The 24,129-nt window shown below is 38.4% G+C and overlaps 1 protein-coding gene across 28 annotated transcripts in view; it reads left to right on the forward strand.

Moving 5' to 3' along the window:
* Positions 1–9,910, forward strand: part of GPHN (gephyrin) — a 271,807-nt gene extending 261,897 nt beyond the window's left edge. For all 28 annotated transcript variants that reach the window (XM_074542808.1, XM_074542813.1, XM_074542812.1 and 25 more), the window contains 5 exons: positions 1,883–1,956; positions 4,618–4,682; positions 5,951–6,054; positions 7,227–7,323; positions 8,899–9,910. In XM_074542808.1, the coding sequence (XP_074398909.1) occupies positions 1,883–1,956; positions 4,618–4,682; positions 5,951–6,054; positions 7,227–7,323; positions 8,899–9,032 (474 nt within the window). In that variant the 3' untranslated portion in view covers positions 9,033–9,910. The remainder of the gene's footprint in view (positions 1–1,882; positions 1,957–4,617; positions 4,683–5,950; positions 6,055–7,226; positions 7,324–8,898) is intronic.
* Positions 9,911–24,129: the final 14,219 nt, after the last annotated feature.

Genomic DNA, 24,129 nt, shown 5'->3' on the forward strand with positions numbered 1-24,129 from the left:
ATCTTCAAAGCTCATTCTGTTAATTCTTGTTTCTGTAGTGTAGTTGACAGTACAACAGAGAAGCTTTTAATTCTTGATGTGAGGGATTTATAAATGTGTCTTTATTTAAGGAATGATTTATGTAGATGAGGAAGGTGCTGGGTTAATAGCATCAGGAAGACAATAGACTTTATTTTTAGAGCAGGTAAAATGTAGATAGATTTAAGGTACTTTGAAAGTACTTCGAAAAGCAACCTGAGTATATAAATAGTATTTTTTTTACTCAGCACATCTGTTTCCTGAATGTGCCAAAGCTCTATCTGTTACAAAAATAGTTTTATCACATTTTGCACCTGATAGTCCTACAGAGAATACATATGAGACCCAGTGAGCTGATATATTTGCCTTTTGAATCATGAACAGAATTGTTGATTGAGTTCCTGTTGATTATCCCTGTGTCAAAACCATTAAAGAAAATAGGGATACACAGATGCTGGTGGGGCATAGATGAACCTGCAGGACATTTATTAATCATGACTTATGCGAAGGAAAACTCAAATTACTTTTTGATCCCAAGCTGAATCTGTGAACTTGGCAGGTAAAATAAACATCTTTTATAACTAACAGATACTAAAGATGGTCATTAGGAGGTGGGAAACATGAGTGCTGGTTTTGTTTACTTTTCTGAGTAGAAAGCATATCATTGGATACATACTGAAAATGGATAATTAATTAAACCAGTGCAAATAACTTTCAATTATTTCCATTGTCTCCAGTATGCCTAGAAAAATAATCAAGGACAAATACTGGTCTTTAAATTGGGATTGTGGCAACATAGTGCAGACACAATATCACTAAGAAGTAGCTGAACTGCTGATTGGTCTTACAGACATTCAGACTATCAGCTCATTTCTCCCCAGTCAATTTGAGGCAACAGCCTAAAGTCAATAGGCTCTACATTCCACTGATGATCTGCCCTGTGATACTGAGCTTTCTGCAACTTTCTTAATTTTTAATGAAATAGCTATGAACATCCATACAGTAAACAGAAAGTAAAGGAGGGGTTAATGCATTAATAATTGAGAGTTAACACCTGGCTGAAATGAGTTGCTGCTTTCCAAGTACTTGAACACACACATGCACAAAAAAATGGGCTAACTGCCAGGGAGTTTCAGATTTACTGCTTTCAAAGAGTATCTTCACAGATGACTGCTAGGGCCCAAGTCTTTAGCCTAAACACAACAGATAAGGTACTATATCTTTAGGTACAGGAATTGTCAGTAAAGATTAAACAAGTAATTCCATCTGTTTTAACAACTGGATCAATCATGTTTGTGCAAAATCATTTAGCTTGAACTCATTCACAAACCAGTTTTTTTATTTATAACTAATATAAAACCAACTACTGTGAATTAAACCATTAGAGCCAAGAAATTACAATAATTACAGTATCCTGGAAAACTATGATTTCTACAGTGCAGTATTGATTTCAAAAGTAGTAGGAGATCTCTTAATCTACAACTGATAGCTTTCATGGCAAAATTTAAACAACTTGATCATTTAAAGTCTTAGCTTTGAATCGTAAAGGGTTTTTTCCATCTTTGACACGGAGAATGTTTTAGTAGTAGGTATTTGTGGGGTGCTCTAAGATTCTCATGCTGCACATGTATTTAAAGGAAATATACGTTCTCCTGGAGTCAGGTTTGGCACCTAAATGAGTCTGTTCTTTACTTCTTTTGCAAAACACTTTCTTTCAAATGCTGAAAATTCCCCACTGGGCTGTAGCACTTTCAGGATATGCAAATTTTCATCTTCACTTGATACTAATAAATTGCTTTGAATGCTTAGATGATGTAAAGCCACTTTGATGTTACTTAATTTTATTTTTTTTTTAATTAAACAGGACTATCTTAAACAGGTGCTGGATATTGATCTTCACGCACAGATTCACTTTGGCAGAGTTTTTATGAAACCTGGGTAAGAAATCTTTCTGCTTAGGAAGCCTAGATAGAGGCTACATTGGGCCAAAGATCCTAGTGAAGTGCTTCAGAAGATTTCACTTTTCAAAATATACTATAAACCACAGAATAGATATATGAGGGAAAAGCAGCAAAATCAGTGCTCTTCAGATTAGTCATCATCTTTATGGGTGAAATTAACTGGAACAGAGATTTTTTTTTTATCAGTAAGAGATATTTCTCTGATAACTGTTGCAAATCAGGTTTGGGGACTGGTGGGAAGCCAGCATGGTATAAACATTGCCACAGCCTTCAGTGTGATCACAATGCTCACATTGACATTACCATGAAATAACCAGGAAATATAAGGATATTAAATGGGCAGTTTGCTTAAAGAGTATCTCATTTCCCTTCAAAATTTGCATAATTTATATTCCTACAAGCAGTTCCTTGAGAGAGGTGGAATGACAGGTAATTTACAAAGCTTTGTCTAATTGGCATATTGAGCATAGTAATTTTAAAGTAAGCAGAGTCCTTTATGTGTTTAGCTTGCTTCAGAAAACTGTTTCAGCATTGCTTTTCTGTGCTGTGGCACTGCTCATCAGTGAGTCTGGAAGCGTGCTCTGCAGAGAGAATGAAAATCACACATGTTGAAAACAGAGTTCCCATTTCTCCACAGTGCAAGAGCAGAAAGATGTCTGCACCTCTGCCTGCCTCCCTGTGGAGGGCAGTTTGTTTGCAAGCCGGGTCAGAATGGTCCAGCTGCCCAAGATCAAGCACAGCTTTGCAGAATGATTCCCTCTAGCCCAGAACTGTTGTCACAGAGCAGAGCTGCAAGTGGGTGTTTGCTGTGAAAACAGACAAATACTTTCACTGTCTCTGCGTACAGTCTGGTAAAGAACTGCGTGTGGGCTTGCTGCTTGTGCTGCTCCTACCACCACCTCCTTTCCACAAAAGGAATGAGTGAGGAAAAGCTTGTTTCTTCCCGTGGTGGATGTAGCCCAAGCATGGAAATTGCTCACTGCTTCTGTCATACTGCTACAACCGATGTAGGGAAGTCCCAGAAGAAGAATCTGCACTCCAGTCTGTGCTGCTGACAAAAATGGATAACTCAAATTTGAGAATTCAGAATATTAAATTCTGGTTCTGGCTTATATGTAAGAGAACATAATTTTTTCTCCTGGTGACTCCTCTGTAGACCTGCAGCAACGAACTTTAAATAACTAGCTGGAAAAACTTCAAGAAGTGGGGTTTTTCCCTTAAACGTCCCTTTTCAATTTATGCTACAAGAAAGCTATTTCTTATTGCTACCAAAACATTTGCTCATCAGTTCTTACTGAGAATGTAAGCACTCTCTTTTTCATTAGCTGTAGTGCAATAGAAAATATTGTATCTTGGGTTTTATTAACTGCACCTTAAAAGATTGTAGATTGTGGTTATTATATTGGGAAAAATCCCTTGAGTAAGTTCCAAGAGTGAAGTCAGAATTTTTTGTATGCCTGTATTTGATGTGCTTCATTAGTGCAGGGTCGTACTTGGAATTTACCATCCCTCCACTTGGTCTGAAAGTTGCTGAGCTCATGTAAGGTTATCTTGTCTAACTGCATTGACAGAAGGAAGTACTGAAAGTTTCTACCAATGATGGTGCTGAAGTGTCACACAAGAATTCAAAGTTTCTAGTAAATATGAATTAGCAATTCAATTTGTTGTCCATTGGTTTGTGCCCTGGTTATAATAGCTGGAGGTCTGGCACATAGTTCCCATCATGTTAGAGGCATTTTAAAACAGGAACATCAAACACTAACTTTCCCTGTAAACTAGGATATTGATGAGTCTTAACAGATACAAAACGGGGTGATAATGATAAAAGTGCAGCAAATCTTCAAAGTTGTAAACTGTCAACTGCTGACCGGGTGGAAGTGGTCAGCTCGAGATAAAGCCAAGGAAACCAGCCTTATTATTGCTGCTAGTATAGTTTCTAATGTTTGAAAGGATTTTACTAATATAAAATTATTTTTTCATGGACGAGTCCCTTCTCTTTGCCAGCCATATTCTTGAACTGTCACATTACTGCCCTATTTGTGTAACAGTAATTGCCCTCACAGCAAGTCACCAAAATCACTGAGCAGCTCTGAAAGGCAGAGAGAGCTCTTCATTGATAGACCTGGGAGTCACCTGGCTGCAGCTCTGCCCATGGTATCTGAATTTGTCAGTATTTCATCTGCAGACTAGCTGCTCAGAAATACTGCTTCCTTGTAGTGTTGTTGTAGAGACTGGAGTAAGAGAATTAGAGTCACCAATGTTATAAAAAATGGGAACCCTTATATGAAAAACAAACATGGCTCTGTAATTGCATAATTCCAGTATTACTTCATTGTTAATTGGCTTCTAGCATGAAGACAAGATTTAGATTTTTTGATTACTGGTTCATTTCCTTTTAGATATTTCCTCTCCAAATTTGTGTACTTAAAACTTCAGAGCTGCATAGCAAGAAAAATTATTCTGTTACCATAAAGAGAGGATTATACCTCCAGTATGGAATAACCAGCAGGTTCTAATGAACTGCTGAGAGAGAGAGATGTCCTGGTTTTTTTTATTTTCTTTTGCAAATTTTTTAAATAATACAATAATGTTCAGTCAAATTCTAATGCAGATATTAAATAACTTCCTTTCTCTATAGCCTACCAACTACTTTTGCAACTCTGGATATTGACGGCGTAAGAAAAATAATCTTTGCGCTTCCAGGTAAGATGTTTTGTGGATTACTTTTGTTGCTGTGTATAGATGTCAGACATGAAACAGAATAGTGACACTTCACAGCACCTGTGCCTGGTTTTGGCCCCTAAGGAAGGTACCTCTAAGATTTTCTCAGAAATTTCCAAAATATATGGACTTACAGGGATGTGCTAAAGAGTTCTTTTTTGTCTGTGTCCTCAGAATTTTCTGGTACAGGTCTTAGGATTTCTTCCATCCAACAATTTCCTTCTATTTTTCACAGGGGTGTTTTTTCCTACAGCTCCCTGCACCTTCACCATAAATATCCTGTGGGTGTAAGTCAGCACATCCACTCTGACATACTGAAAATGAAGACAAAAATGAGGGAATGCCAAGGAACGGGTCACGGAATATTTTGGTTTAACATGCTCATGCTGTGGAACCAAAAGAGGGCAGCACGGCTGCACCACTGCTGGCTGTGTGCCCTGGGAAAGCGCTTGTTTAGAATAGAGATTTCCTTATGGATTTCTGTCCTTCTAAATGAGGAGGAATTTATTTTATTCTTATTGCTTTGGCTTTCCATGAATTTTGACTGCACAAGGAATCCTTGTTTTCTTGATAAGCTGGTGCTTTTCAGATGTATCTCTAGTGCTTCTACCCTCTCTTGCTCTAGTTGCTGCAGTACATTTTCTTACAGGGGAGAGATCAGTGGAGCATCCATCTGATTATAGTATTTTTTTCAAAACTGTTGTCTAGGGAAGTCCAGATATGTAAGACAGTGGTGTTTGACAGGTGGTCATAGACCTCTTTTGTGAGTCAGCAGAAAACATATAAATCAATAGAATTCTCCTCAGAATTTGTCCTAAAGCATTTTGCTGCTCTCTTAGGGAATTGAAAGTTATTCTTCCCTTGGTGTCTGGGAACCATTAGTCGTTAATAAAGAGCCTTGTGAGAGTAGAACCAATAACTATGACCAATTAACTCTGCTCCAGCCCCAGACAAATGTAAGCATAGGAGAAAGGTAACAGAAGAACAGAGGCAAATATTGGGGCCTGAGGAACATGGGGCAGTTCTGGTCAGAGCAGGACCTTAGCACACATCATTCAGAGTGCAGCTTTCAACAGATGGACTTGCCACATGCTCCTTGCCACACACCTCTGTAGTCTGTACTGTATGCACATTGCATCGAAAGCTCTTTAGAGTCCTTTAAAATGAAATTGCTATAAAACATAAGTTCACTTTCAGCATTTCAGAGTAAACCAAGAGGGCATCACCACCAACTGTTCTTTGTCCTACAGGCAATCCTGTGTCAGCTGTCGTCACCTGCAATCTCTTTGTTGTTCCTGCGCTGAGGAAAATGCAGGGTATCCTGGATCCTCGGCCCACCATCATCAAAGCCAGGGTGAGAAGCTTGTCCTCTATTTAAAAACTCTCACAAGAGGTTGAAGCCCAGCTCTTTGGGCTCTGAAAGACTGTTGTGTTTGTGGAATCTGAGCCCCAGACTAGTTCTGGCAGTGGAAGGATGTTCACACAAATAGAGGCACATTCTCAGTCTCTGTTAATGGTAATATTCAGTCCTGTAATGTTTTAGAGTTAGATTGCCATCTAATGGAGTGAGATATAGAGATGCGGAGGCAGCCATTTGCCAATCAGGCAGCAAGGATAATCTCCTGTTTAAAAAAGACATATGGTAAAAAATGCGGAGTAATCTGTGAATATCTAGAGCTGGATAGTTCTGTATTAGCAATAGAAAATACAAACTTTAAAGCCTTTTTGTTGAGTTATTTATATAAGAAACCCACATGATCCCCACCCTAAGAAATATAAATTCCTTAAACTCTTCTCACTTTTCTAATAAATCATGGATAGTGTAACTCTATTTAATATAGATTTAAGGCATGTTATTATAATGTCTTCTTCTTCTGTTTTTGATTCAAATAAAGTACCAAGGCATACATCAACTTTTGTAGTTTTCTAAGTGTCCTTGGCTATCCACTTTTCTCTTACAGCTTATCCCATGTCTCTTTTTTGCCCTTCCTCAAGCATCCAGATTTCATCTCACAGCTGAAATATTCTAAAAGAGAGAGCAATTTGCAGTGACCTTCACTTTTGCATGTATTTTCCATTATAAGCCATCGCCCGTATGTCTTTTCATTTCAAAGATTGGCCATTTTCCTTTTGTCAGAGCTAGGAGGATTTTGAATGCAAATACCATTTTTATCCTTCTGCAATGTAATCCAAAGAGACCAGGCTTTTTTTTCTAGAGAAATACTATCTGTAAACTCTCAGTAAAGGAACAGTTTTGGAATATTCCACTTAATGCACAGAGACTCCTTCAGATACTTTGATACTGTAATATCACAGTTGTATTTACTTAAATACTGCAGTCTCTTAAATACTGCAGTCTGTGCCTTCTACAGCTTTTAATCTTGCACTAGACATCATCTTACCTCAAAATGCAAGTTTTGGAAAAGACTGTTTTTAAGGAAAAACAACTGAGCAGATTATTCCATTGTCTTAGACAGTGCAATGTGAATGCATGACATGTTCATCCTTTGTTTTTTAATCCTACAGTTATCATGTGATGTAAAATTGGACCCCCGCCCAGAATATCATCGGTGCATTCTGACTTGGCATCACCAAGAACCACTACCTTGGGCACAGAGTACAGGTCAGTGCCAGTCACACAGACTGACAGACACTCTCACACAGCCCTGCCTTCCTAAAGAGGTGTCTGGGAACAACCAAGAGTGTGCACAGGTTGTTTTCATAGACCCTACTTTATGCAGGCTGATTTACTCGCACATTTGTGCCTGTGCATACACATATATTAGTACAAAATTTAGTGCTGATATGGCTTGTCAATTTAACCATTAAAACATCCTTTAGTTGAATAATCTGCCTTATACACATACGCACTACGTGTGTATGCTTGAATATGTGCATAAATTCCTTTTTTAAAACATCCACTAAGCTTACTTGCAGTCAGGCACACTTGCTTCCTTTTGCTGTTGTGCATGTTGTACACAAGTTGGGGCAGTGGTAGGAGCAATACAAATAAAAGAAGTGTGATTTTAGCTGAACTGGAAAAGTAAGAAAGATAGCAGAGGCTATAGATGTTCTCTTAAAACAGAGTAAGGATTTATTAGTCATGTTTGCCACCTAGGAATACTTCTGAATACTCAGCTTCAGTTAAGGTAAATACTAGATTTGAATACTGGTTCAACTGTGTACTGCTAGAAAGCTGACTGTGACACTTTTGCAAGAGATTTAGGTCCTTCGACAATTGTCTTTTTGCTACATCCAAATTGTTCAACAAAAAGCACCATATGTGAGGCTCCACAGGGAAAATATTAGTTCAGTTCTGGGCCCTCATTGCAAGAAAGTCATTGAGGTGCTGGAGAATTTCCAGAGACAGGCAGTGAATCTGGGGAGGGGTTTGGAGAGCAAGTTCTGTGAGGAGTGGCTGAGGGAGCTGGGAGTGTTTAGCCTGGAGAAAGGAGAATCAGAGGAGATCTTATCACTCTCTACAACTACCTGAAAGGAAGCTGTAGCCAAGTGGGGGTGGCAACAAGTGACAAGACAAGAGGAAATGGCCTCAAGCTGCACTCGTTGGGGCTCAGGTTGGACATCTGGAAGAACTTCCTCTTGAAAGGGCTGATGAACATTGGAACAGGCTGCCAAGGGAAGTGGTGGAGTCACCATCCCTGGAAGAGTTCAAGGAACAACTAACTGGACATGGCACTTAGTGCTATGGTTTAGTTGAAATGGTGCTGTTCTGTCAAAGGTTGGACTTAATGATCTTGGAGATTTTTTTTCAGCCTAAATTATTCTATTCAGAGAGAATAGAGTTAATCAAATTTATTCTAGAACAGGATATTAAAAACATTCTAGATTGTGCTGCTTTTAATGTTTGTACAAGTGGAATAGGTGTACAAATTGAAAAATAAAGTAATTTCGATAGGATTAGCAATTTACTAGGACAAGGTACATGGTACAGATAATGTGGAAGGCTGGAGAGGAAAACAAACAGAAAAGAGAATGATGGTTTTGAGAGCCAATGCAGTGACTAAATCTCCACAGAGTTCTCTGTTTCCATCCACCTTGGAACAGAAAGACCCAAGCTCCGTGAATAAGTTAGCCACATAAATATTTTCATCATAACAGCTTTTGTTTGTTGTACCGTGTTGCAGCATTTGGAACTAACTGAAGAGCGCACTGAAATTGTTCTGCCTCTCTCCTGTAGGGAATCAGATGAGCAGTCGTCTGATGAGTATGCGCAGTGCCAATGGACTGTTGATGCTACCTCCAAAGACAGAGCAGTATGTGGAGCTTCACAAGGGGGAGGTGGTGGATGTCATGGTCATTGGAAGGCTATGATGTCACCAGCAAGAGCGAAGCTTTGATGCATGTCCACATATCATTGACTGTATCCTGTAATATGCAACGGCACAGCTAGTTTTTCCGATTTGGATAAAAGTTGATCAGTATAGTCAACATCTTGAAATATATTTCAAATGGAATTTAAATAAAGACCTTTTAAAAAAAAACTTTAAAACAAATCTTAACAAAGAAATTTATTCTGATTATATCAAAGCAACTTTTTCCTTTTCTTGCAATTGCTTTGTGTGTTCAATGCTAGTTCCAATAGCGGTAGCTTTTAGTAGACAGCAGTAGGTGCCTGCAGAACTTGTGTTTTTTCTCATCTTTAAGATACAACTACTTACGCTCTTAAAACAAGGCTGTCTGCTTATTTATACTAGCGTAGACAACACTTGGATTTCCCTTATTAGTATGCTTCATAACCGCTTCACAGAGAGCTTCTGCTTGTTCTTTATCTTGTATCTCGTGTTGATGTGCACAGTGCCAAAAGCAGAGTGGCTGCGCTGGGAACCCAATGAAGCCCCGAGGTTCTCCCACCTCGCCGCGCATTCAGGGATGTCTCTTGTCCCAGCAGCCACCCAGCTCAGTACTCTTGGGCAGTAACTGGATACCTTTTATTTCAACAAACAAAAAAATTGCTTCCTTAAGTGCTGACAGCCTTTTTAACCAATACATTTAAAAATGTACAGAACTAAAAACTAAAAAAAATCAAAGACTGATCTTGTACAGATATTAGTGTTACCAGCATTCGTGTGGAAATTAAATGAGCAAAGAAATAAAACTAATGTTAAACAACTCTGTACCATAACATTTTCTGTAATGATATTGAAACTTAAATGAATAAAAAAAATCCTCAATCATTATTTAAAATTTCACCTGTTCAGCCTTGTTGTTTGAAACAAAAAAGCAGTGATTTAAGAGGGTATTTGGGGTGGGGGAAGAGTGTAGGGAGGAAGAGAAATAGTATGTCCAATCTAGGGCCTTTCCTCATGTACAGTGTCATGAGTGAACTGAAACTACAGAGTGAGCTCTGTCTCACACCTCCCAAGGGACAAAACAGAAGCAGCACTTGGAGGTTGGGTGGGGTTACAATCAGACTAATCAAATCTGGAGAATACTTATTTTCTGAATACAAATTGCATGGCATTCGCAAACAGCTCTTGTGCTGCACTGTCTGGAGTTTCATAGTGTTCTTTTTCTTTTTTTTTTTTTCCCCATGAGATATGGACTTTTCAGCTCCCACCAGATTGTGTATTTTGGTAGCTTCATGTTTCATCTGGGATTAAGACCATAGCAATGCCCTACAACACCTTGTTTCTTGGATTTCATGGGTAAAATGCTATTCCACCAACTCCATTTGTGAAGCCAGAGCATTTATCTATAGTATTTTTGGAAGACTAAGTCAGGGAGAACACAGAAAATTTAAATCCTGACTGCCACAGTGGACCAGAGCCATAGTTCTATGATATTTCTAGGGCATCCCTCTAGGCTGGTTTTAAAACCAAACTCAATGGCCTCCCTGTGTGGGCCATTGCAAAGGTTGAAGGCAGGTAGGCATACACTGTGTTTGGAGGCAAACCAGGGATTGATTGTTCAGAGAAACAGTAACACAACTTGCTGATCATAATTTTTTTTGTTCTGGACTACATGTCCACATTTGTGATCTCTCTATGTAGCAGCAGGGTGGTAGCAAATTAAATTCATAGATGCCTGTTTTTACTGTACTAATAAACCACAGAAGGAAGAGAGAAGTGGTTTAACTCATCTCTGAGAAATAATGCAGAACATTGCCCATTATAAGCCAAAGCATTATTATAATGTAGTTAAGGATTATTATAGGCAGCATGTGTAATGAAAATCAGAAGTTTATAAAGGGCACCAATAACATAAAGTCTCACTAGCAATCAAGTTCAATAGTTTTAAAGGCAGAGTCTACTCCTTGAGTACATGCATTTGATGCATTTGGATATAGAACTTTGACATTTTCACACTCTCCCACCTCTGTTTCCTCAGAAGAAATACAAATGAGGAGTCAGAGCTCAAATGAGGCTACATTATCAAGCAAAAGTTGGAGCTGACAATTAATGATTCTTATACTCTTACCTGGCAGGAAACTAAGACTAACAGGAGAGTAGATGTTGAAATACTCAAGCACAAAATTTGCCAAAACCTTTATTTTGCCTTAGCTGGCAAATTGAAGTTAATTTTTAGTATCGGGAAAAAAATAATGAAAATTGTCTGTGATTTTTGCTGGTGCTTTCTAAACATTTCTGATATACTTTTATCCCAAATAAATTCAGGAATATATTCCCAACCTAACATTTCTTTTGTGAAGGCATTTTTTACATTTCCCAAAATTACAGGTAAAAACCACTTTGCTTGAGTGCTTTGTATCTACAGTTGCTTCTTTCTTGATTCTAAATCCAGCTGGTGTTACTCCCATGTAAAAGGCGAAACATAAGAACTACAGGTTAGACATGGAAGAGCATTTCTGCATGTACCAAAAAAAGCAGAGACTCCTCTAGGAGAGGAGGACAATCGAAGTCACAACTATTGATGACAAAGGGTTTGCATGGGCAGAACAGCTGTTGCAGCTGGTGATCATTAAAGCAGCAATCTATAGAACAAAGTATAGTTTCCCATACCTGTATTTGGTCCATAAGTTTCAATTAAGTACCTTATCCTCATGAGGAAGAGCAACTATATAACCCTTGTCCTTCCTGGTGCCAGCTGGTTTCAAGAGACAAAGCACAGCATTTTCAGCATGATACTGTCAGCAGCTGGATTTCCATATTTACTCCAAGTGAAAAAAGCCACACTGGTATTTTTTCTGTGTTTTTTATGGGGTTTTTTATTTGGTTGGGTTTTTTTCAAACTTGACTGTTTTCTAGTAAATCTATCCTAGCCTCCAGTCAGAGAGATGAGTTGTCATGCTGGATTTAAAGTCAGCATTGAAATGCAGGCAAATCTTGGGTAATTTGTGGGGAGGAAAAGCCTGCACATTTTGCAAATGTTACAACCTCATGAGCTGCTGCTAGCTGCATGTTTTCTGGAAGGGCTCAGTGACTCACATTCAGCATTCAGTTAAGACTTGCTCTTTGCATTTGTGCAATATCACACACAAGCTGATAAAGTTCTTGGAATAGGAAGCCTTCAAAAGGTGACGCACAGAGGCTCAGTAGCTCTCTAGTTTTAGACTGATCTGGCTCAGAAGACTTGCTCTATCCCAGCACCATACAGCAATACCAAGCATGCTCTGTCCTCATGCAAGGACTTCTGCATTTCCATGGACCCAAGTTGTGTTTAAAAATACAAGAAACCAAGTAATTAATTTTTGCAGAGTTAATTCACAAGCAAAACTGAAACCTTATTGTACTCCACTAACTCTGAAGATTATCTGAGCATACCACAGAAGACAAAGGTATTACCCTGACCTTGATAACCAGGGATTGAAAAATAAAATTACTTCAAGAAAAGTGTAAGATAAAAGGAAAGGTAAGTGTATATATAAATATACACACACACATATATATATATTAGCACACAAAAAACTGCCCCACTGGACTGACAAGGAAACATGCAAAGTGGTTTTTGTCAGTACCTGGCATTCTCCTCATGCAGATATCACTGTAGCCCAAGACAATATAACACATTAATGTGTCTGACAAGACCCTTTCTTATTTAGGTCTCTTATGGCAAAGTAACCAGTGACTCAGTAATTTTGAAATGTTGTGCTGGTTGGACCACTAAGGGGGACCCAATTTTGTGACCATGTACAGACCAGACCTTGAGCCAAGAAGCCGTCATGGACGTTTTCAAGCACACCTCCCTACACTGGCAATGACTGATACTACCAGGAGAAGCTTCTATGGGACTACTTAAGATACTGCTGAGAAGGAAACAACATAAACCAGAATCATCCATGCACTGTATGGCCTGTGCACTTTTAGATTTTTGGGTTTGGTTTTTTTTTTCAGATTGGCCCTCTGCAAAACACTGGCCAATAGTTCACACCTCCAGAGAAGTATAAATGCATGGCAAGGAGCTAATTATCCAGCTTTAAAGTTTTATCCCCACCCAGTGTTTGTGGCAAAACCACCCACATTTTCACAGTGTGAAGCAGCATCTCCTCTGTTTTATTCTGAATCTGCCATCTCCTACTTCTGTTTGATGCTTCTTAGTTATTTTTTATTGGAGCAGACAAAGAGAAGTCATCCTCACTTTGCCAGCCATAATTTTATAGATAGCTATCTTCTGAATTGAATGTCCTAATCTATGTAATCTGCCCTTTGTGGTCACAGACTATATGCAAGGGTCTGTAAATTGGATGATTTCTATCACAGATTCATGGAAACATCAAGGTTGGAAAGGACCTTCAAAATCATCAAGTCCAATCACCAATGCAGCACTGTCACTGTCATCCCTAAATGACATCACCCATCCCTGTTGCTCCTTTTTCACCCTCTTCAGGTTTACTATATTCTGTCAGAAACAAGGAGATTAGAATTGCATACATCTTAAAAGGCACCACTGCCTCATACTAACCACATCATGATGACTTCTGTTTGTTCTCTATTTCCTAATATTTTTCTTCTTCAGTACTTCTGACTGATATGTTTTTATGGATCTTAAAAATCTCATGCTTTATTGGTAACATTCTTATTTTCTTAAAAGAGATGACCTTAAATTCTCATGCTTTTATTGGTAGTATCCAACCTGGGAACAGTAATTATAACTACAGTTTAAGAAAATAATTTCCTCATATGAGTACCTTTACTTTCATCTGTGTTAAATTTCCTTAGCTGTTTTAACTCACTTCCACTCAATTTTGAGCAATCCCTGTGCAGTTCTTGCTCCTGGTAAATGGATATCTTCCTGGAATTTAGCTGCCTTCAGTTCAGCCTGATAATGGAGACTGCAATGATTACCTCCACTGAGGATCTGTTCTATGTTTTGTGGAAAGACCTGCTTTGGTGGTTTGACAACTATGCTGTAATATTGATACTTTACCTTATTATGCCTGATCTTGTGGTTTCTTGCCAGCTAGACTTCTTGCTGTTGCTGACAGTCTCTTCAGCTATGCTCATTTCAGGATGCTGTTGCACTGCTTTGGAGAACTGCCAGACAGCCAAGACCATCCTCTTGTATTCATGAAGATACTGCAGAGAAAAAAAATAATTTGGCTTAATATTTTCCTATAGCTTTCTTGTATTTGAATGAAGCTGCTGGAACAGGCTTGTTCATGGTCAAGGCTGATGATCAGTCTCCAGAGATGTGGCTCTGCAGAGCTTTGTGGCTCAGGGCATGGGCTGCACTCAAGAGAATGAGCTCGGGGAGTTGTGTAGGCGAGTGAACTGGAGCCAGTGCTGATGACAGCAGGTTGGTTATGGCGTACTGTGATGCCTGCCAGGACTTTTGTGTCAGAGCTAGGTAGCTATTCATCACTAAAGATATTGAATAATGAAAATAAAAATGGCCTGAGAGCTATTTACCTGCCGGTCTTAGGAGGGGAGAGGCACACATGCAGATGCAATGGTACTTGAGCCCATCTCACTAAAAGATAGCTGACACCATGCATCAATGACTGACTTTCTGTAATTTACTCCCTAAAGGCCAAATCCAATTAATTTGCCCAATGTGCTATGAAAAGCCAGAGAACAGACCAGAAGATAGGATTTAATGTGCTCTTGGCAGTCTGCATTGCAAAGGAGTCATGCTGCAGCTTTCTCCATTAGCTGGATTTTTGCTAAGAGGTGGTGACTAGGGTTGGATTAAAACAAAAACTAAAAACCAAAAACAAACCAACACAAAACTAAGAAAAACACACCAAAAAAAAAAAAACCACAAAGAAAAACCTAAAATAAACAAACAAACCCCCGCAAGCAAAACAACAATAACAAAAAGCCAAGTTAAAAGTCCTTTGTTAAGGACTGGGATAAAAAGCAGACACACTAATGATCACAAACAGGATGGTGGGTGGGCAAACTCAACCTGGCCCAAGCTTCTCCAGGCCCATCACTTGCAGGCACAGCAGAGGACACAGGTACAGGGCAGGTACATGCCCATTACGTATGACATTCAGAGACTTCTTAGCAAAGGAGAATATGTTCTTTTTACTTCTACTCCCATCTTCAAGAGCAAGTTTCTCCAGGTAAAAAGTCCTTGAAATGAAAGCATTTAGCATGCTAAAGATAAAATTACTTGCAATTATTACAATTTTTCATTTTCTCTCTCAGCTCAACAGGTACTCCTCATTCAGTTATTCTCACTATTGCTTTTCTGTGTTTACTACACGCATAGAGATACATTTCCCTTCTCCTGTAGACTCACTCTGCTCACATTTTAAAGGCAATAGTTCAGAAACCCAGAACAGCAATGCTGCAGATTAGAGAAGAACAGAGATTTATGTTTTCATTTTCCTTTGTGCGGTCCTACTCCTTCCTGTAGCAGCAGCTAGAAGTGTTGTAGATAAAAAAATATGGTTCTGTGCTAATTCATTAAGGTTGTTAGCCACCAATGGCAGTTCAACCCAGTCAAAATCAAAGCCAGCCCTTCCTGGGCAATCTCTCACCACTTGCAGATTCTCCTACCCTTGCAGTGTAACCACCCTCCCTGCCTGTCATCCAGCACTGGCCAAAGCCCTGCAGGACTCTGGCAACAGCCTACACCCCTACAATTCTGCATTCACAGTGTGTCCAATATAAGTGAATTTTATTTACATGCTGTACCTCAGCAGTGTTTTTCACAGGATTTCACTCCTCCCTTTGTGATAATTATGACATCCTTTGGTCTTACCTTGATTAATTAAATCTTGCATTGTTGATACACCTGCAGAATGTTAATGAGCTTTGTCTCCTTTTTCAGGGTACTCTTTGATTTATTCCTACTTTATTTATCAGACCTAATTTACTACAAAGAAGGCAGCTGCCCTAACCAATCAATCCAAGAAAATAGCTCCATTACTGAATCATTTACACCAAAATAAAATTTAAAAGTAGCCTTTGATCTTTTTTACATACTGTGTCTCACATTTGGGAGGAGATTCTACTAGACATACAGAAATTTAAAGCACTGCCCTTCCTCATATTCCTTCTTAGGACATTTTTATTCTGATGCCTGTCAAAACCAAGCTCTGGCAATGGTACATAACATGTGATTTCATTATCACATTAACATACCACATTAATCATATGATTATACTTAGCAACTTATTCTTCTTGTATTTTTTCATTTTTCTTTCTGTAATTTCATGTCTCACACTAAATTACCTGGGATATTTTTCCAGTCTTTTTTAGTACAGCATTTAGCATAATCCTGGTTCAAAACCATTAACATCACAGTAATGCTAGAAAGACAGTGAATCATCAGAACAGTGTCTCTCCCATCATGTTTACACTAGGAGAAATTATTGATAATAGTACTCAAGAGGTTCCTGACCACAGCAATCAGATATCCAATGTTTTGAACTACACATGAAGAGTGATTTGCAATTATCCTTTATCTTTATTCACCTTCTTTTCCTTCTTTTTCATTTATGCATACTCCTGTTTCATTATTCCACATTCTCCTCTCTCCTCACCAGCCCAGCAGATAAGCTCTAGGGCCACCAAGCCACTATGAAATCTATTGGTAGTGTGGTCTCTGGTAGACCATATGGCAAATGTCAGCACTGATGGAGCTTTTATTTTTTTTGTTCAGGTTAATAAAAAATAGAACCCATTTGCCCACAACTGACCCAACTGTGTGATCACTGATCCCTGTGCTGTCAACCCCTGTTCACCAACGCCTAATGTGATACTGCAACACACCCATGTTCCCATAGGAAAGTATGAAAAACTTCTGGAAACTCTCACAGTGGCCATCCCACATGAAATATGTGGAACTTACCAGGTGACTTAGCACCTAGAAGTGTTAAGTATTTCTTTGAAGATTAATTAAGATTTATATTCTTTGAAGATTAATTAAGAAATACAAATGGATTTTCCATTTCCATACACTGTTTTTCTTCTTTTAAGGGTGACTTTATTAACAGACCTTGTGACCCTGAGACAAAAGCCAGCTTCTACAGAGCTCATATTTACACTGGCTCTTTGTCTCACCACTATCACCATAAAGTTAGGAGAAACAAATTTAAAACACACCTTTTGGCCCCACTCCAGTAACCATTTCAGGCCAATGCTATCCATATACACATAGATTAAAAAATCACTGCTAATACATAATAAAACTTTCTCTAAATATATCAGAAGCTGACAGCTGGTAGGAAGATTGGGATATAGGACTCTCAGGAAATAAGACAGTAGAATAAAGGCAATGTAGAGACAAGAATGCAGAGAATGTGAGAAAGTAAGTAAGGGGATTATAAAATTTCTTAGCTGATATTTTCCTGCTTCAACTATACCTACAGAGCCACCGTTCTTCTCTTGTCAAAGACTGGATTCTTTACCAACTTCTGGAGATAAGCTGACCTGACATGAATGTCACCTCCTGTATGTACAGCCATTGTCACTAGTGATTCAACGTAATCAAGTCAAGATCCAGAACTAGAATCTCTATTTTTCTTTACAGAATAGATGTCTTATTTTTTCCAGTCATACTTCCAGTAGACCTTTAATAGCTTGAAGTGTTGGCTGTTGCTCACTATTGACTTCTCAACTTTAATATCTTCCTTCACACAATTCTCCATTTTGCTAAGTCATGAAAGTATTCATGAGCCCTTGTTTGTATGCATCAACCTCCTTTTTTGTCCATATGCTCTTACTGTGTGGTCTTTTTTATTGCTGGGGTTTAAGTTTTAAATTTTTTTTGTATTATTATATCCTACCTGTTCTCTTCCTGTTTAGGCAGAAATCTTTCTGCTCATGGGAGACTTACAGGTATCCCTACCTCAACTGCTTGAAAGAAGACAGAAAGATTTTAGTAGGGATCGGTGTCAAAATCTGGATGGGCAGAGAGCAAAGATCTTATCTCTCTTATCTTTCCCAATAGGAGCAAAAACAGGAGAGTAAACACACAGAAAACATGAAAACTAGGTAGGTATGTTTGGAAAATGAATCTAATACATTTAGTTTCTGCTGCTGACTTTGAAAAGTAAAATGTGTCATATTTTTGTCTTCAGAAAATACGCTATTGCAAAACATTTGCAGGTTTACTGTAGAATACAGGTTTTAGTTTCCAGACTTTGGTTTCTCAGATAGATGTTCAGGGCTTTTGAAAGACCATTTCAGCAATAACCTTTTGGGTTCACAAAGATGGGCAATCAAGCAAAAGTGCATGAATATTCAGTGACTGAAGTGCCAGTGGTCTCCTTGAATGCTGAAGGATCTGCATACAGATAGCTTTGATTTAGACTGCCAGTATGTGAAGGAATCATATAGTGTGAGGCTCACTCAATGTTTCCTTTCTGCCCAAAATCAGCAGTATGTCCTGGCACCAGAAATCTGTCTTTTCTGCGTCTCCTGCACTGCCATATGCACGCTGGCTTGCGCAGAAAAGGAGCAGATTTTTTGTCGGTGGTGTTGCACAAACTAGGCAAGTAAAAGTTAGATGGCAGAAGGAAATGAAAACTGTCTCTTATATAAGCATCTGCCCCACAGCAAAGAACAAGGCTTCACCACCATCACTTCCCAAGCTACATGTACACATCAAGAGATGTGCTTGGATGTGTACTACGTTCAGATGTGTCATATATAAGTGCAGTCCATAACATTTAAATATCTCAAGTGTGCCTGCACCTGAAAACAAGGCTTATTACATAATTTACCAATATATGTTTCTACTGCAGACAGAAAAGAGATTAAAAGAGCACCTATTTCATACTCATCCTGGTAGATAATGACATTACTAGGGTAGGCTTATTTATTCCTGAGTTTGTTGGAAATGGTATAATCTTTTTTCCTGCTTTTATTAGGTCAAATACAATGAAAAAAAAAGTGGGAAAAAATACTAGACTTCAGGTATGACAGTTTTTCTGCTATTTATTCACTTCCCTATTGCTATTCCTAATTTAATAATAGATGAGAGAAGCTGAAACTTCATGGGTTGCAAGTTCTTCAGAACAAATTTTCCTATGTACTCATTGCCAATAGATCAGCATTCGTTTGGCCATATTATTAGAAGATACCCTGTGCTTATTCCCTGCTTGAGAATATCCTTGAGAATATAAATTAACTTAATACTCTTTGAGGGCAGCTCATGTGTAATCAGGTTCCAGTCTGGAACACTGTAAGGAACTAGTGAGTGGCAAATTCAAATTCTTGATAGCACCCATACTGTGAAGAAGAGTGAAATAGCATTCAGTATAACTGGAAATGCCAACATTATTTTCCATGGGGAAAAAAAAAAATTCTAGATTCTGTTTATGAACAAAGTAGCACTTACTGCCAAGGTGGTCCCAAAGAAAATGGTTGTAACAGTATATTTTCTGCTCAAGGTACTTCTGCTCAAGTAAGTACTGGGATGACACAAAATTTATGAAGTGCTGCTGTATAAATTTAAAATGCTGAAAAAATACAGATCAGTAAGAGTATTTTCATACTCATCAATGCACAGACTGGGTGCAGATGCTTACCATCAGTCTTCACATAAACTTACACATTAGAAGTGAAGAAGATTAAAATTGTACAATGTTGGTAAATTCATTACATGGATTTTGAGTACTCCTATACAGAGAAAAGCTGTTTATATTAACCAGAAATTATTATTTTGCTAAAAGAGGTAACAGGTATGAATGACTTCATGCCAAGATATGCTGCACACAGTAACTAATAGAATGCAATAAATTTAAGATTTAATTAGGAGTACCTCCCTCATAAGCTAAATACCACATCTGGAGGAGCATTGCACACTGCCTACAATAAAACATTTATTTGCATTCAAACAACCTGTTTGGATGCAAATAACAGGGCCATCAGAAATAACCTTATCTTTAGGAAAAATGTTAAATCCATCAAAATATAGGGATCAGATGCCAAGCAAGGAGTGATTGTTCTCATGAGAAATGACATTAATGACATATAGTCTTTCAAATTCTGAGAGCTGAATTCTTGTTAAGAAATGTATTTGCCCCAATTCCAAGTATGTCATAACCCAAGATAAGCTGACGAGACAGGACTGAAGAATTAACAAAATACTTCCACAAAGACTTTCTGCAGTGGTAAATGTGACAACAGTAACCATAAAGCTCATGACATTTGTTCTGAAGTCATTAATTTGGCAAAGCAAAACCAGAATAACTACTCTTGAGCATTGTGCTTCTCCTGACTGACTGAACAGGTAGATATGGTCCTTTAACTGCAGAAACCATGATCACTGAGAATATCCTGTGCTGACTAAAACTGTCACTCTGACAGACCTCGAAGAGGCAAGGTGTGGCAAAGGACTGCTGCCCCATGCAAATGAAGCTGCTATTCAGCCTCAGTTTACTGGAATCCCATCTAAAATGCTCTCAGGCAATGCTGCAAAGAATAAACAACTTCAGAGTATAGTGTTTCCCGGACTACAACAGTGGGAAGAAGGACGAATTGCCTGAATTGCAAATGTAGTAAAAAATACCTCTTGATTGCTGTGCCTGGAGCAAAGAAAAATAACTCAGCACAGATGCTTGCTGGGTTACATACCAAAACAGGACTATCCTGAGCTGATTCAGTAGACAGGTATGCAGTGCTGGCTCACCGAGCCAATACAGTCCATCAGCTCCCGTGAAAGAAAAATTACTGCTGGGAGAATGACAGTCATTGAAGTTCCTGCAAGCAGTAGAACTAGCAAGCATAATGGTTTTGACTATGCTTTTTAGGAAATATTGCAAAATTGAGCAGTGTTCATGCAGTATATTCCAAAGCAATTTTTGCAACTCTCTGGCAAGATGCAGCTTCATGAGAAGGTTATGGAATTGGCACTGCAGTTTATAGATTTATCCAAGGGTAATGAAGACCATCCATATAGCTCTACACAGCTATGTGAAAAGGATTGTTCTGTTAGTATCAAAACAACATTTTCCTTCCTTAAAGGCAATTGTGTGGCTGCTACTGCTTTCTTAAAGGTATTAGGCAGACCAGCTTTGTTTATGGCATATGACACATATGCTGTAACATGACAAGAATATCATGGTGCTATCCCCCATAATTCACTATCACAAATCAAGCAGCTATGCCTCCATTACTTGATGGGTAAATGAAATCAACTGGCATTTCATAAGGAAGACATTATATTGGAATCAGCATGGACTTCTACAGAGGGACTGGATGCCATACCTGAATTACCTCTGTGCCATGAACTCCAGATTTATAGCATGTGATGAAATGAGATAAGAAGGATTTTTCTGAGCATGGTTCTCAAAGAAAAAAAAAAAGGTTGATCTCAGTTTCAGAATATTTTCAATAAAACGCACAGAATTAGGGATCCGAATAAAGCAGATTTTCAGCAACAATTTTAATGCTGGGGAACAACAGACATGCTGGCTGGCACTTAATTGCCCCAGATGTTGTTTATAATCTGCTGAAAGAAAGCTGAAAAAAACAGACGAATATTCAAGCAAAGGTTTTAAAAAGAACAATTTTGAAATTGATTCTGCCTCATGCTGTATTCAAACATCCATGTTGTTAAAGGTACAACACAGATTAGCCACAAATCTTCTTGTGTCAGTAATTAGGGAAGAGGAGAGCTATCATACTGGGATGCACAAACTGCAAGTCTACACCAAAAAAGACTCATAAACCATAGCATGTAAGATTATGTCAGTGAAAACTGAGAAAAAGGGAACAAGGAGAATCATGATGTTTGTGTTTGTCTTAAAGTATCTTGCACCTGTCCTACTGTACATCTAGTTTGCATTCAAGAGAAATATTTATTGCATTTATAGAATATGTGAACTGTAGTGTCACACTTTTGAGTGACAAAGATATAAAGCTCAAGCTTTACACTGCAGCATGATCAGATAGGAAGGTCTTGTCTTCAACATAATTACCACTTCTATGCTGCCTTTCAGGAAAGATGATTGTACCTGGGAAGAATCTAAAAACCACAAATGACTTACTTCAACAGGATTTACCACATAAGTATTTTTCTTAGGCAGCATCAACTGCTGAAACTTTTGTTGGTTCTCTTTGTTGGTTCTTCCCCTATTTTCTCACAGATCCCTGAGCTATCTCGTATGCTGTAATTTCTTCACAAACTGAGGAAAAGCAAGAATCAGCAAACAGATACAGAGAGATAAGATAATCACTAACTTAGTGGGGGAAAACAGTGGAAGAAGGATAATTTTTATTACCTCTTCTTTCTTTTCTGGATTAAAAATAGTGCCCCAACGTGTTACACTAACAACCTCACTTCCAGTTTTTATTTGGGGCACTCATCTTCTGGGAACCATTCCTATTTCTCAGCTTAAAACCCCACATTGAGGGATGGATAGTACTCCCAGACTGAAGACGTTTCTTCTGGAGATTAACCTTTTTCTGCAGCTGAACTGCTGCTGGGTTTATGACCCTACTCATAAATATTATGAGTACCTTACTTGCGGTTGTACAATTTTTTTATCTGAAGGATTTTAAGGAGTGGCAGAGGACACTAGAAACCAGAGAGGAAGATGTTCCAGCTACCCAGATGAAAGTGAATGCAAAATGAGGTTATCCAATAGGAAATAACCAAAAATTCTAGATGCTATCAAGGAGAAAAACGTAACTGCATTTGAATCCTTGGTATTTGTTGTCCTGAACAATGAAAAATGTTGAAATAAAATTGGATTCCTGTGTTGATTTCAAAATTTAGGGTTTCTATTGCTGGGTTATGGAGACCAAGAACTCTATTTTATTTTTCTTGCTTAATGCAGAATTTGGCTTATGGACTTTGGTGTTTTGCATGCTTCTTCAAAACATTAGATACTGAATGCAACCAGCCCTACATGCGGACTAGCGCTGCTGTTACATTCTTTCAGATGGCTGGGGCATGTGTCTACTTAAGAGCTAATCATCAAATTTGTAGCCATGAGATATCAAATTGCTGCAAATCAGACTGGAAAGCTCACTGACAGATGCTGTCATTTCCCCAGCAACACAGGGAGAATATATAGACAAAGTCTGAGCAGGCAGGAGCTCACTTTCATTCATATTCAATTACAGGTGACATTTAAATGTGATTATCCAAGATATAAGCTATCAATATCTGAAGGCCAAGGGAAAAATCTCTGTGAAGTTCTCAGAGACAGGAAGAAAAAAGTCTGTTTCAATAGATGTCAGACATGAAAGTAGAGAGATAAAAAGAAGAGAACACAATTTCTCAAAGCTGTGCAAGAATTAAAGATCAAGAAGAAAAGGGTAATCAAGATAATAAAAGAACTAACCAAACAAACAAACAGCAGAAAGGTCAAGAAAGAGACTAGAATACAGAATCTGGCATCAGGCAGACAAGAATGCCTTAGGGATTGCATAAAAAAAGTATTTTGGCAAATAAAGAGGGACAACACCAGCTTGGAAGGGGTCCAAGGGGGAGTTAGAAGAGAAAGTACATCTGCTATAGAATTGATTCTCCTGTGAGTTTAGAGATAAAGAGTTTAGAGATAAAGGGGAGGAGAGTTATGGGGCAGACAGATGGGGATTACTTCTCCAACCCACTGACATAAGCACTGGGGCCAGCGAGGCTCTTCTGACAGCACTGCTCTTTTGCAACTGTCTGTAGAACCATTCACAGACTGCAAAGCATAAATATAGTTAAACAGTGACATTAAAAGGAATTTTTCCATGATCCCTTGGTGATTTTTCATTTCCCCTCCAGAGGGCAATGGTTTCAAAGAAAACATTTTGTTCTATGTCAGGCTGATTCCTCAGCTTGAGTCTGAATTTACTTTTTCTCCTTTCTATCGATTGCAATCAGCCAGATTTAGATGGATGACAATTATATCTGCACCCTGCTGGCAAACAGTGACACCAATTCATGTCAAATTCAATTCATCAAAGATGAACATTTTCTTTGTTAAATAATATTTGTCTGTGGAGTTAATGTACCGATCTTAAAAGAAAGTTCTATAATAAATAAAGTTGCCTAAATACACTGATTCTGCAGCTGCAAGCAGGATTTAATGTTTCCATAATCCCAGATAGTA

This window comes from Zonotrichia albicollis, chromosome 6 (assembly GCF_047830755.1).
Source record: "Zonotrichia albicollis isolate bZonAlb1 chromosome 6, bZonAlb1.hap1, whole genome shotgun sequence".
Lineage (NCBI taxonomy): Eukaryota > Metazoa > Chordata > Aves > Passeriformes > Passerellidae > Zonotrichia > Zonotrichia albicollis.